At 42.7% G+C, this 13,297-nt stretch overlaps 1 protein-coding gene across 1 annotated transcript in view; it reads left to right on the forward strand.

Annotated features, from left to right (window-relative positions):
* Nucleotides 1-3,563: 3,563 nt before the first annotated feature.
* samd14 (sterile alpha motif domain containing 14) overlaps nt 3,564-13,297 on the forward strand; it is a 134,839-nt gene continuing 125,105 nt past the window's right edge. Inside the window, exons 1-2 of the mRNA XM_052038950.1 lie at nt 3,564-4,146; nt 4,369-4,421. Of these exons, the coding sequence (XP_051894910.1) occupies nt 4,382-4,421 (40 nt within the window). The 5' untranslated portion in view covers nt 3,564-4,146; nt 4,369-4,381. The remainder of the gene's footprint in view (nt 4,147-4,368; nt 4,422-13,297) is intronic.

Genomic DNA, 13,297 nt, shown 5'->3' on the forward strand with positions numbered 1-13,297 from the left:
GTTAAGTTTGCTAATAACACAAAGAGAGGTGAGAAAGTAAATTGTAATGAAGACATAAGGAGGCTAAAAAGGAATATAGGTGGGTTAAGTGAGTGAACAATGATCTAGCAAATGGCATATCACATGGGAAAGTGGGACATTATCCATTTTGGCTTGGAAAATAAAAAAAGATAAAAATATTATCTAATTGTTGGGGAATTGCAGAGGTCTAAGATGGAGAGAGATTTGAATATCCTAGTGTACGATTCACAAAAGACTAATATTCAGATGAAGCAAGTAGTTAGGAAAGCTAACAAATTGTTGTAATTTATTGTAAAAGGAATTGAATACAAAGGTAGGGAGGTTAGGATTCAGATATACAGTATAGGGCATTAGTGAGACCAGATTTGGAGCACCGGATACACTATTGGTGTCCTTATTTAATCAAATATGCTAAGCAGCCCAAAAGAGGTTTACTAAACTAATACCTGGAAAATACAGGTTATCTTATGAGGAAAGTTTATCCAGGCTAGACTTGTATCTGCTGGAGCTTAGAAGAGTGAGGGTTTCTCTATATCAATCCTGTCAAGATTTCTTGACAGGATTAAGATTTCTGGGAAATCTTGACAGGGTCGATGTGGAGAACCCCTCACTGAGAAATCTTAAGAAATCTTGATGCTTCCTTCTGTGGGAGAATTTAGAATTAGAGTTCACTATTTAAAAATAAGGAATTGCCTATTTAAGACAGAAATGAAGCAAAAATATTTTTCGAGGACTGTCGTGAATCATTGGAACCTTTTCCTCAAAGGGTAATGGAAGCAGAGACCTGAATATTTTTAAGGGGGTGGTAGTTAAATTCTTGATAAGCAAGAGGGTGAAAGGTGATTGGGAATAGACAGTGATATGGAGATGAAGCTACAATCAGATCAGGCTTGATCTTATTGAAGGTTTGATGGGATGAGTAGCTGACTCCTTCTCTAATTTGCATGTAATCTTTGGAGCAGAGTCTCTTAACCAGAGCCCACCAGCCTTCCTCCTTTCAACCAGATGTCTTGGCCTTTGTGCCTTCCTTCAATAGGTTATGGCGGTGGCCCCAGGCATCTCAACTCAACTGTGCATTAAACCCAATGATAAAAGGCAAAGCTGAGCTCCATGCTCACCTAGACTCATTGTGTGACTTTTCATTTTTGCCCAATGGAATGAGGTGAGCCCAGCTCCAATTCAATCTGCAAAAAGTCAACAAGCAATTGATTACCCCTTTAAATAGTGCAGGTGCAGGGGTTTCTCATTTGTTCAGACCTGCTTTCGCCTGTGCGGTCGTCAAAACATATTAATTAAATATCTGTGTTTCATTTTCACAGTGGAGCCAGAAGTTAAGTATTGCATGTGGACTGATGCCATTCATTCACACACTTCATGCTTTGTGTGTTGGTTTACCATCCATAAGGAAGCAGCCAGTGTAAGACATTATGCACTGTGAGCACCATAGGCTGAAATTGGATTTTGTGTGCAATTTTACATTTGAAATCAATTGCATAGTGCTTAAAAGGCACATGCTGTGTGGTCACAGCTCCAGCCCTGGAAATCAAATTGTGAGTCTATTTGGAGCAACAAACAAACTGCTGGAGGAACTCAGCAGGTTGACCAGCATCCGTGGGGGTGAAAGGAATTGTTGACTTTCTGGGTTGAAACCTTGCACCAGGACTGAGAGAAAGAGGGGAGATAGCCAGTATAAAGAGGAGAGGGAGAGTGGTCAGACAGGAGCCCAAGGTGGACTGGGGAGTGGAGAATTGATTTATCAAGCATTTATCCACAAAACTATGGGCTCACCTCCTAACTCTTAATCATTCACAACTAGTGGGTTGTAGCGGTTGCTACCGCGGAATAAAACAAGACCCGACTCGGAGGATTGCCAAACAGAACTGGTTTATTTTCCCGCCTTGTGCGGGCCCTTTAAGGGAGAGAAACTCCCGCCCAAAAAACCGGCAATGACGTAAGTCCTACGTCATCAGGACTTTCCCGCGCGCGGGTTCTCCCCGTCGCTCGGAAAGACGAGGCCCGCCGCCATCTTGGGCCTCGTCGCTCCGACGCCGCGCGACCCGACTGCCGAGCCGGTTCGCCCGACTAGACGGTGAGTCGCCACACAACCCCCCCCAGAACCGGCAAGACAGTCCCCAAGGTCCGTGGGCTGTGCCAGCTGCCGCTTAGGGGGGCGGCCTCTGCGTCGTGGCGTGGCAACCTCGACAGGCTGTTGCAGATCCAAATGGGCCGGTTTGAGGGCCACTGCGTTGGCTGCTGCGCTGTCGTCCATTTCGCGGGTCCAAAAGCCGTTTGGACCGTCGGGGTCACCAATGTAGCGGTTGCTACCGCGGAATAAAACAAGACTCGACTCGGAGGATTGCCAAACAGAACTGGTTTATTTTCCCGCCTTGTGCGGGCCCTTTAAGGGAGAGAAACTCCCGCCCAAAAAACCGGCAATGACGTAAGTCCTACGTCATCAGGACTTTCCCGCGCGCGGGTTCTCCCCGTCGCTCGGAAAGACGAGGCCCGCCGCCATCTTGGGCCTCGTCGCTCCGACACCGCGCGACCCGACTGCCGAGCCGGTTCGCCCGACTAGACGGTGAGTCGCCACAGGGTGCTCACAAATATGGCAAAGTTTCAGTTTCTCACTGTTCCTCTTAGAGACAGCTGTGTTGTCCTTCTCTGGCATGTGTTAAGCCCTTTCAGGGGCATGGCCACAATCAGACGCTCACCAGTTTGGAAATTACAGTCATGGATCCTGACCTTGCAAACCCTAGCAATAGGATATTATGGGTCAGGAATCCCATCCATTGCACTGTCTGCACACCCATTTGTTCAAAGGAGCACTAGGTTCAACCAAAAAAGGATCAATAAACCTTATCTCAATTGTATACAAACACACAGCACAATGATGAAAATTGAACTTTATCCATCTAATATTTCAGCATTACAATATTCTGGAAATGGTGACTAATGCATCTAACATTCTTTGGAAACAAGCTCCCTTTCAAGCAATGTGCGTGAACAGCTTCATTAGATGTCCATACTGGAAGGAGTTATTAAATCTGATGGAGAGAGGATGGAGAATTGGCAACGGACAGGAGCGACAAAGCTGGAAAGGGCGAGGCTCTTCAACCTGAACAGTGATTGTTAATTATGTACCATTGCCTCAGGCATCTTATAATGTTCACAAACTATTGATGGGTTGTTACCAGTAAACAAATGGTTAGCAAATTCTATTTGTTTTCCAAAAATCTGGTCCTGAACATGTAATTAAAAAAGAATGTGAAACTTAATAATGATTATTTGTAAATGTTTCTTTGAGAAACTAAGTGCTTTGAATCATTAATTATTGGTATAATAATTCCCCAGTTGTTACTCAGCATGACAAATCAGGGTTTGAAAAACATATGATGTTTTTTTGTATTGAGCAAGATACTCTGAAGCAGGGTGGGAAGGGTTAAACTGAATTTGCCTGGAATCCAGGAGCAGTGAAGCATCCAATTGCAATTATGATCTACAGTATGAACAAGTTGCCATTCCGAAAAGGCAGGCATCAAACATGTAGCAGTGTGTCTGTCAGCATCGCAGGAATACCTGCTTCTTTTTAAATTTGACTCTGAAAACATCATGTGCGGTGTGGAACAGGCTGAAACCTTCCTTCCTAATCGTCACCTAATAATACTGTGATTCTCTTTGGGGAGAAAAGAACAAGCTTCTGCAGTACTGACTTCTATAGATTAGGGTCCTGTATCGTTTTTCCCCATGCAGCGACAAAATAATGCATCACCAAAAACTGAATGACTCTTAGTGGCACACGAGGGACCACTGCATTCATAATGTGACAGTCAGGGAGCAGCATTGTTTGTTAATGACTTATCACAACGAAGGAGCAGGCTCTTCTGGGCAGTTACAGACCTCCTCCCATCTGGACCCTGGACCCATCCCATTCTGGATGTATCGAGGCACGAATCTCTGTTTTAATCAAGCTGGCTGAGGTGATCTTGCCCGAATGAATTGCAAACATCCCCTGCATCTTGCTGATGGAAGGAATCTTGCTGGAGGGGAATCGTTAAGAGCCCTACTAACCAACAGAGTACAGTTGTTGGGAGATGCTGTGATTAACATGCCGTGAACCTTCCACAGGTAAGTTCTGATTAATTATTGTGGGCTGTTCATTCTCCTCCCCACCCTCCCCCTCACCATCCCCCCTGCATCCTGTCCCTTCCACTCCCGACAGCAGCTCAGAGCTGCATGCAAGGCTTTATCGCTCCACTGGAGTAGAGTTGTACTGATTATTTTAGTTGGCCCTGTGTGTTAGGCCAAAAATAAACCCACTATCTGATGGCCTGCTTTTCTTATCCACAGTCCCAGCTGCAACATGTCTACAACAAAAGCAGGTGATGCAGATGAGGTTTTTGGTAAGTAGCTGCTTAAGGTATTTTTTAACTGAGTCTTTAACCATTTATTGAAAGCTCAGCAGGCCAAATTCTGACTCGGAAGCTTGTTTCTGCTCTTGCATCCTGACCAGCTGATGTCAATTTGCTCTTATCCAATCAATAATTAAATCAGTTTCAATATAAGACAGTAAAAAACAAGCAATTATTAACAATTCAGGGTAATCCTAAAATAGTCATTTATGACTGGGCTTTTCTTTTGTTTTATTTTAAAAACAATTTCTTGCAAATGTTTACTTGAAGGAGGAGATCAGACATGACAGAATAACGAGGAATAGTTTATGAGAAGTAGCTCCTTACATTTGTAAATGTGTTCAGAGTTATGGTTACAACTTCATTCTAAGCAGTTGGTGCTAATGAATTTGTGCTCTGTGTTGATGAATATGGAAAGGAACTTTATTAGGAATAGAGATTATATAGTCACCTTCCCAACCCATCTGAGAATCTTTTAGTTGAAACAGAATGTTGATTATTATGAAATAGCCTTTGCTACAATACTTCTGTTAACTTGATTGCTACAAAGGTTCTTAAATCATTAATGAAATGAAAGTCTCTCAATGGCAGCCATGACATAGTTAATGGGATGTGTATGTACATGTATCAGCAAAGTCACATCATAAGATAAATCAATTAACAGAATATTTTAGTTCTGGTTCTGTCTTCCAATTGTATATATGGGTATATTATAATAAACATTGTGTATATTGCTGGAAGGAAGAGGAATATGCTTTAATGAAGGAAATTAATTAATGGTTGTAAAATTAATCAGCCCTATTGTTTATTGAACAGATTGGTCTGTTCGCTCTCTATGTGGTCTGTAGCCCTTCAAAAACATAGTTTGTTATACTCTCTTAAACAACTGCCATGCCCCTTTAAGTGGATTCTATGTTGAAAAGATCACATTCATTTATATGTGGCCCTGTGACCCAGATGGAACGATTTTCTGTTTAGTGAACGTGAGATTACACCCATCAAAACCAAACTAAATTGAATTTGGCTAGTTCCAGAATATTAGCTTAATGTATCGGTAACTGAAGTCTTTCCAATAGAAAAACTAATTACTTATTGCTTTAAGAACATTGCTTATTACCTACCTTGCAACTTATTCGTGCACTGTAATTACTGTACAGCCACTTCCTCATGATGCCCTTTCTGCCTCAGAGTTCGGAAAACCAAAAAAACAAATGCCATTATTGTTTTGCATATTTATCAGCTGGCTTAAAATCCACCATAACAGTTTGCAAATACTGTATTGGTCAACACAATGAAATATATTCTGGCACAGAACAAATGCTGGTCTGAGTTTAGCAGCCAGGAGAATATCCTGTAGTTTATATTTTGATAGATAAGAGCAGTATTACTACATAAGCTTTGGAATCTAGAACAGTTTTTATCAAAGATATGCAAATACAAATCCATGCAAATGTTCCATCCATTTTCAATTTGTGAAACTCCACTGCAAGCACAGTTTTCTTCCAGATTTTCTCTGAAAATAACAAAATGCCATGGCTCTATTGAAATGCAAACTCAGCTACAAAAAGTTAATTGCATTTCCCCCAGTTGGCCATTTTATCATGGTGTAGTTAATAAAATAAAGACTCTGAACACTTTGGTTTTCAAATTAAGTTCCAAATTTTCATCAGTATAAAAAAGAAGAGCATATTCAGGGACCTGAGTTCACCTCTTGGTTTATGATACTTCTTTTAAGTTGCTGTTGTGTAAGCTCTAATGTGGAAGGATAAAAATGGAGAAATATTGTCAATTTAAAGGATATTTTGAGACAGTTTGCAATGTGACTGAAGGTTCATTTGCTCCCACATATATGCCTCTGAACCGCTGAAGTCCCAGCATCAAACAAACATATGAATTAGGAGCAGGAATGGACCACTCAGCCCCTTGAGCTGCTCCACCATCCAGTAATCTCAGCTCCACATCCCCATGTATTTCCAGTAACCTTTCACCCTTCTTGCTTATCAAGAATCTATTATCTCTGCTCTGAAAATCTTCAAAGACACTGCCTCTACTACCCTCTGAGGAAGAGAGTTTCAAAGATTCATGACCCTCTGAAAAAGAATTTCACCTTATCTCTTAAACAGGTGACCTCTTATTTATAAAAAGTGACCCCTTGTTCTAGCTTCTCCCACAAGAGGAAATATTCTCTACACAACCACCCTGTCAAAATCCCTCAGGATCTTACGTTTCAATCAAATCTACACCCCCCTCCCTCACTCTTCTAAACTCAGCAAGTAAAAGCCTGGCCAATCTAACCTTTCCTCATATGATAACCTGTCCATTTCACTTTTCAGTCCAATAAATCTTCTCTGAGCTGCTTCTAAAACATTACATCCTTTCTTGAACAAGGAGAACAGTACCAAATTCTGTACTCCTGATGTTTTCTCACCAATGTCCTAAATAACTGAAGGATTACATCCTTTTGTATTCAATTCTCCTTGCAAAGTACATTAATATTCTATTTACTTTCCTAATTACTGCAGTACCTACTGTATATGCTAGCTTTTAGTGAATCACGCACTGGGACTCCAGTTCCCTCTGCATCTCAGAGCTTTGCGATCTCTCACAATTTAGATATTTATCCTGCTCATATGAGGATTACACTTTTTCCCCACATTGTACTCTATATGCAAGACCCTTTCCCACTCATTTAACTGGTCTAAATTGCTTTGTTGCCTTATGTCTTCACAACTTACTTTCCCAGATATCTTTCTTTCAACAACAAATTTAGCAACCATACCTCCACTGTCTTCATTCTAGTCATTCATATAAATTGTAATAAGTTGAGGACCAGCACTCAACCCTGCACACCACCTGTTACATTATGCTAACTAGGGAAAAGGAAACATTTGTGCCCACTTTCTATTCCCTGTTGTCCAACCAGTCTTCTATCCACACTGATCTTGTGGCCCTCTGGTCTTAGACATCTTTGCCACAGGGAAAAATTTCCTACTATCTACCTTATCTATGCCCCTCATAATTTTGTATACATCTATCAGGTCATTCCTTAACATCCTCTGCTCCAAGGAAAATAGATCCAGCCTACCCACAACTGATTAATCTTGGTGAGTCTCCTCTGCACTCTCTCCATTGCAATCATGTCCTTCTAATGTTGTGGCGACCTGAACCGCACTTGATTTTCCAGCTGTGGCCTAACCATTGATTTTAGTTGTACCAAGACCTCATTGTTCTTATATTCTATGCCCTGGCTAATGAAGGCAAGCATCCCGTATGCCTTCTTCATCAACCGATCTATGTTCAGGGATTCTAGGACTTGTACATGGAGGTCCCCCTCTTCCTCAATACTCCCTAGGGACCTACCATTCCTTGTGTATGTCCTGCCCCTATTAGATTTTACTAACTGCACTTATCAAGATTAATTCCATTTACTATTGCCTTGTCCATGTTGCTGAGTGATAAATATCATCCTGAGCCAACAACTATTCTCTTCACTATCAACAAAACTACCAGTTTTTATGTCATCTGCAAACTTACTAATCACACCTATATTCACATCGAACTCACTATATATATATATATATATATTACAGGCTTCCAATCACAAAAGTAATCCTCCACCATCATCCTCTGTCTCCTGTTACCAAGGCAATGTTGGATCCAATTTGCCAACTTGCCTTGGATCCCATGGGCTCTAACCATTTGGACCAGCCTTCCATGTGGGATCTTGTTAAGTACCTTACTCACGTGTTAAGTGGTTGAGTGAATATTGACCAGGGGTGGTACTTATCCCTGCACAGACAGCTTCATTGATGTCAAGGGATTGACTCCTTCATGAGAGGAGCCAACCATCCCTCTACAGGCAGAGACCATGAAATTGACTTTTAATGGTCTCAGGGAAACAATGTCCTTTTTGGAAGAGCTGTGTTGATCCCTTCTTTCAGAAGAGTAAATCCAACTGCTTCATCTTTTCTCTTCATCTACATTCACGCACAGTGAGACAGCTGGAAGCTAAGCCAGCCAACACCCTTCCACTCCTACTCACTCTACTGACCGATATTCCTTGGGTCGTCCCATCCTACAATCACCTCCCCACTGCCTTTTCCTCCAGAAGCTCCATTCATTCACATCCAGACTTCTAGGCAGCTAGTTATGGACAATTACCCTGACACCTGATGGGTGCTAACAGCTCACCCTTGTCTGGTTTTACTTTCCACTAGGCACTCTGCCTGAACCCTTGTGGTGTCTGTGTGAGTGTGAACATCTGATCATTTCTCTTCCTACTTCTCTGAAACCTTTGTCTCTCACAAACAACTCACTTTGTTTCACCCATCCTACCTCACTTCCTTTATCTCCATTGTTCCATTCTGATATTCTCTCAGTGATATCTTTGCTTCTTGTCTCCCTTTGTCTTTGCAGTGCCATAGGAGTGACCATAATTGGGCTCTCCGGGGACAAAAATGTCTTTGGAGTGCAGTGCTGGACTGGGATCGTGCTGAGATAAATTCTTTTACTTACATTTTATCCTTCACTCTGCTTCACCCCTTCAATCATGGCCAAAGAATCCTCACCCACCAATCTCAACTGACCTCACAACCAACCTGTGTCTCACGACCCAACCATGTAACAATACCAAATGGCCTATACCCTGACCAACTTCTAGCCACCAATCTCCTCCAAGAACTTAAGCCCTGCTTCCCTCCACCTCCGTGATTGGCCTATCTCCTTTTCCAACCCACAGATTTTCTGCTGATTCCTTGACATCTCCAGCGGAGGCCAGAACCTCCATCCTCTAGCTCCAAGTCCCAGTGCTGATTACTGGCAACTAAATCCCACTCAAGCCCAATTCTGATCTCTCCCACCTCACAACCTCTTATCTGATTTCAGGTCCTGAATCTGTGACCATCTCCCCACTGCAGCTCTTCAGTTGATGACAGACCCGACAAGCCAACCCCCTCCTCTCAACTGATCACCTACCCCAATCCCATTGTTTGATTGTTAACCCATGCCCAGGCCCCAATCCTGATCTCAGTTTCCAGCCCCCACTGGCCCAATGTCTCATTCCCGATATGAACAGATCTGAGCCCCACACTAGGCTCATGACAGAGGCTCTTGTGCCTCGCCAATGGCACTCCCACATGTGGCTTTGACCCTGGATAGCACATTTTTGTTCACTGAAGCCTTAGGTCTTGGACACTACTGAAACTTGTTCTGTTGGCTGCATGAACAATGCAGTTATTGTAAATCCATGCAGTGACCAAGTAGCATGTTACAGTTTCAGGATCAATACCATCTCTCGACTCAAACACATTTTCTGAACTCTACAGAGTTCAGGCCCTCGAATCAACTAGAAACGAAGTAAAAGAACAATTAAAGCACAAACATTTTCTCTGGAGTGTTGGCTGATGGAAAATGGGATTGGGGCAGGGGACAAACTACCCAGAAAAATTGAATACCGTAAAATGACAATGAGTACATACTGTATTCCAATTCACTTCATAGATTGCTCACTCTGATTATTAAAAGTTAGGAACTTTAGCCAGGAAGTTGTATTATGTAGCATCCATTTCATAGGCACTACACGATCCAAATTTGACTACCTGGAGTAGATAGTGCTGGTATTTCTACACGAACTTGTGCCAGAGACAAAACTGGACAAGTCACTTGTGTGTGCTTCTCCTGTTAGCGCCCTGTACACTTTTCCATCATCAGGTACATGACAAATGACATCATTATTTTCCTATTGCTTGCTTCTGCCCCCCCCCCCCCCACCAACATAAATTGGAGCTGAAACTTCCATAAGACTATTGTGGAATTCTCATTTGAACAAGGCACACGTCGCGTTAGTTTCTTGCTTTTTTCTCTATTTAAAGGTACATCCTGCTGACATCAGGAGACCTACTTGGGCACCTTCAGAAGGCATTGTATGCTGTATAATCACTTTCCAAAGTCCATGGTGTATGCTGCAACTGATAGAGAGTGGTTTCTCCACCATTTGGCTGCAGTGGTGTTTCACTACCGACATTGTTGGCAGCATTTCATTCCCAGAGGCATTGACATAACCGTGTCTGACCACTCAGGGTGTGTTTGGGACCTTGGGATTGGAGGCAAAGACATGCCCATCCGTGAAAAGTCCACTTACAGAAAGCCTTCAGTGATGCCACATCTCACTTAGGCCTCTCTGATGAACAATGCATTCTCAGGTTGGGGTTTCCAAGACTGTCATCACTGAGATATGTGATATTCTGAGGGAAGACTCTTCAGCCACACACTCTCTTTGGAGTCATAGACTCATACAATACAGGAACAGGCCCTTTGGCCCACCCTGTCCATTCTGACCATCAAGTACTCATCTAAACTAATCCCATTTACCAACATTAGTATTTTGTAGTATTTTAGGTCTTGTTGATTCAAGTTATCATCTAGATACTTATTAAAAGTAGTAAAAGTCCCTGCCTCCACCACTCTCTCAGGCAGCGCACTCCAAACTCCAAACACCCTCTGGGTGAAAAAGAGTTTTCCATTTTTCTCCTCTAAACCTCTTACTCCTCACCTTAAACATATCCCCTCTGTGGATAGACACCTCTGCTGTAAAGTTTGCCACTGTCTACTGTCCCCCTCGTAATTTCATATACCTCCAACAGGATTCACCCCACCCCCCAGTCTTCTATGCTCCAAAGAAAATTAACCCAGTTGATCCCGTCTCTCATCGTAACTGAGACATTCCATCCAAGGCAACATGCTGGTGACTCTCACCCTTCTGCACCCTTTCCAGAGCAATCACATGCTTTCTATAATGAGGCAACCAAAACTGCACACATTATTCAAGATGTGGCCTCAATGGTATATAGCTGTACCATAGCTTCCCTATTCTTATATACTGTGCCCCGGCTAATGAAGTCTAGCATTCTGTATGCCTTCCTTTACCACTCCACCTACTGCTGCTGCCACCTTCAGGAATCTATGAGCCTCTACACCATGTCCCTTTGTTCCTCCGTACTCGCTAGGGCCCTTACCTTCATGGTAGATATCCTACTCTCATGAGACCTCCCAAAATGTACACATCAGAATTAAGTTCCACCTACCATTGTTCTGCAATATCTTCCTGTAACATGAGGCTATCCATAACCTCCCCACAACTTTTGAGGTCAAAAGTCAAAGTCAATTTGATTCCTAACTTCCTTGTCACAAAACCTTTTGCTCCTCAGAGCTGCATCAAAGAGGTATTGTTTTCACAGAGAAATCACTTCATCCACATTCATTTCAGTGAGGAACAAGTGGTATCTTGGGGCTGGGATGGTCCAGCTTTGCTGGCTTCATGTGATTCCAGGGAGCCATTGTCTGCACTCCTGAGTCCATAAAGGCTCCATTAATAAACTGGAATTCCTGATTAATGTTTTTCACTTCCTCGATGTGCAAATTATTATGGATCGCAGGAAGAAGTCTCTCGTGGTGAGTGATGTGTTTCCAGGAAGTACACATGACTCCTTCATCCTGAAGGATACCCACAGCCAGACATTTTTAGAGACTGGTATTACCCAACAAGCTGGAGGTTGGGGACAAGGTGAACACTCTACCTCTCTCGGTCCTCACACCTATCTGTTCTCCAACTGCATACAACTACCTATCAAGTACCAAGATCATAGTAGAAAATACCTCAGGTCCCCTATTGTTGTCCGTCTCACTCTTTGGGCACATTGTAATACATGCAAATCATGAGTAGCTACTTCATTGTTATTTGCCTGTTTGTGTAACTTTGCCAACTGAAAACAAACAACCAGTGCCTGAGGAAAAGAGACAAGGAGACCTACAGCATGAGGACCACAGGATGGCAGAATCAGGAGGAACAAGAGCAGGAGGAAGATTTTGTTCAGTGTCTGCAGCCTTATCTCCCAGATTAGTGGAAGAGATGGGCATTGTTCAAAAGTGTTATATCAGATATAAGAGACTCCCCACAGAGAGACAACTTTCAAAATTACTAAGCAAAATAAAATTCCCCAGAGTTGATTAAGTGAACCTCTTCCCATGATAACCCCAGAATACAAATAATCAGGCCAGGGAGCTTGGAGGATGCATAAAATACCATCACATCTTGCTTTGGAACCTCATATAAAAAAACCCAGAGCTCTGAATAAATTCATTTTCCAGTAAGTATCTCCACTCTGCTGGTGTAAACAGTGGTGTATAGGTCACCCTGACTCATCTTGTGAGGACATTACATTTCTTTCCACTTCACTCCATTGTGCAGAGGTTCTCACTGCTGGAGAAGACTACTAAAGCCACCTCCGTCTGGGCTCTTCACATGGTGGGTTTCCTGATCACTTTGCCACACAGAACAGCCTCCTGGCATGTATCTCTTTGACCTGAACTTGTGCGTCTCTCTGAGTGAATGGGGTGCTGCTTCCTTCTCTGTGCAGTCACTGTTTTCTCCATGGGGGCCAAGGTTTGCATTGTTGCCATGGGGAATGTGTCTTTAAGGGCTCATGTCCTGGCCTGATTTCTGCACACCACAATGTTGGGAGCTGAGCTAGACTGGTCAGGATCTCACTGGGAATCATGTAGGTTGCATGTTAGCACTTGCTTCTATGTCTAAACCACACTAATGCTGCTTGGCTCTGGATAAAGGCCAATTTTGCAAATTTTTGTGGCGTAACTGGGCATAGGTACAAAACAAAAGCATATATCAACACACCAAAAATAGCTGCAATCTGATTTCTACCTACTGGTGTGCTATAACCCTCCTTTCAATATTGATAGATAGTTTCACAGCTAGATTGTCTAATCAAAACTGGGGAAGAAGACAAAACTTTCTCATCTCTTGTTTCTACCTAATCAAAGTGTAAGTACTTAAACCTATGGAGCAGAAGTGC

This window comes from Pristis pectinata, chromosome 25 (genome assembly GCF_009764475.1).
Source record: "Pristis pectinata isolate sPriPec2 chromosome 25, sPriPec2.1.pri, whole genome shotgun sequence".
Taxonomy (NCBI): domain Eukaryota; kingdom Metazoa; phylum Chordata; class Chondrichthyes; order Rhinopristiformes; family Pristidae; genus Pristis; species Pristis pectinata.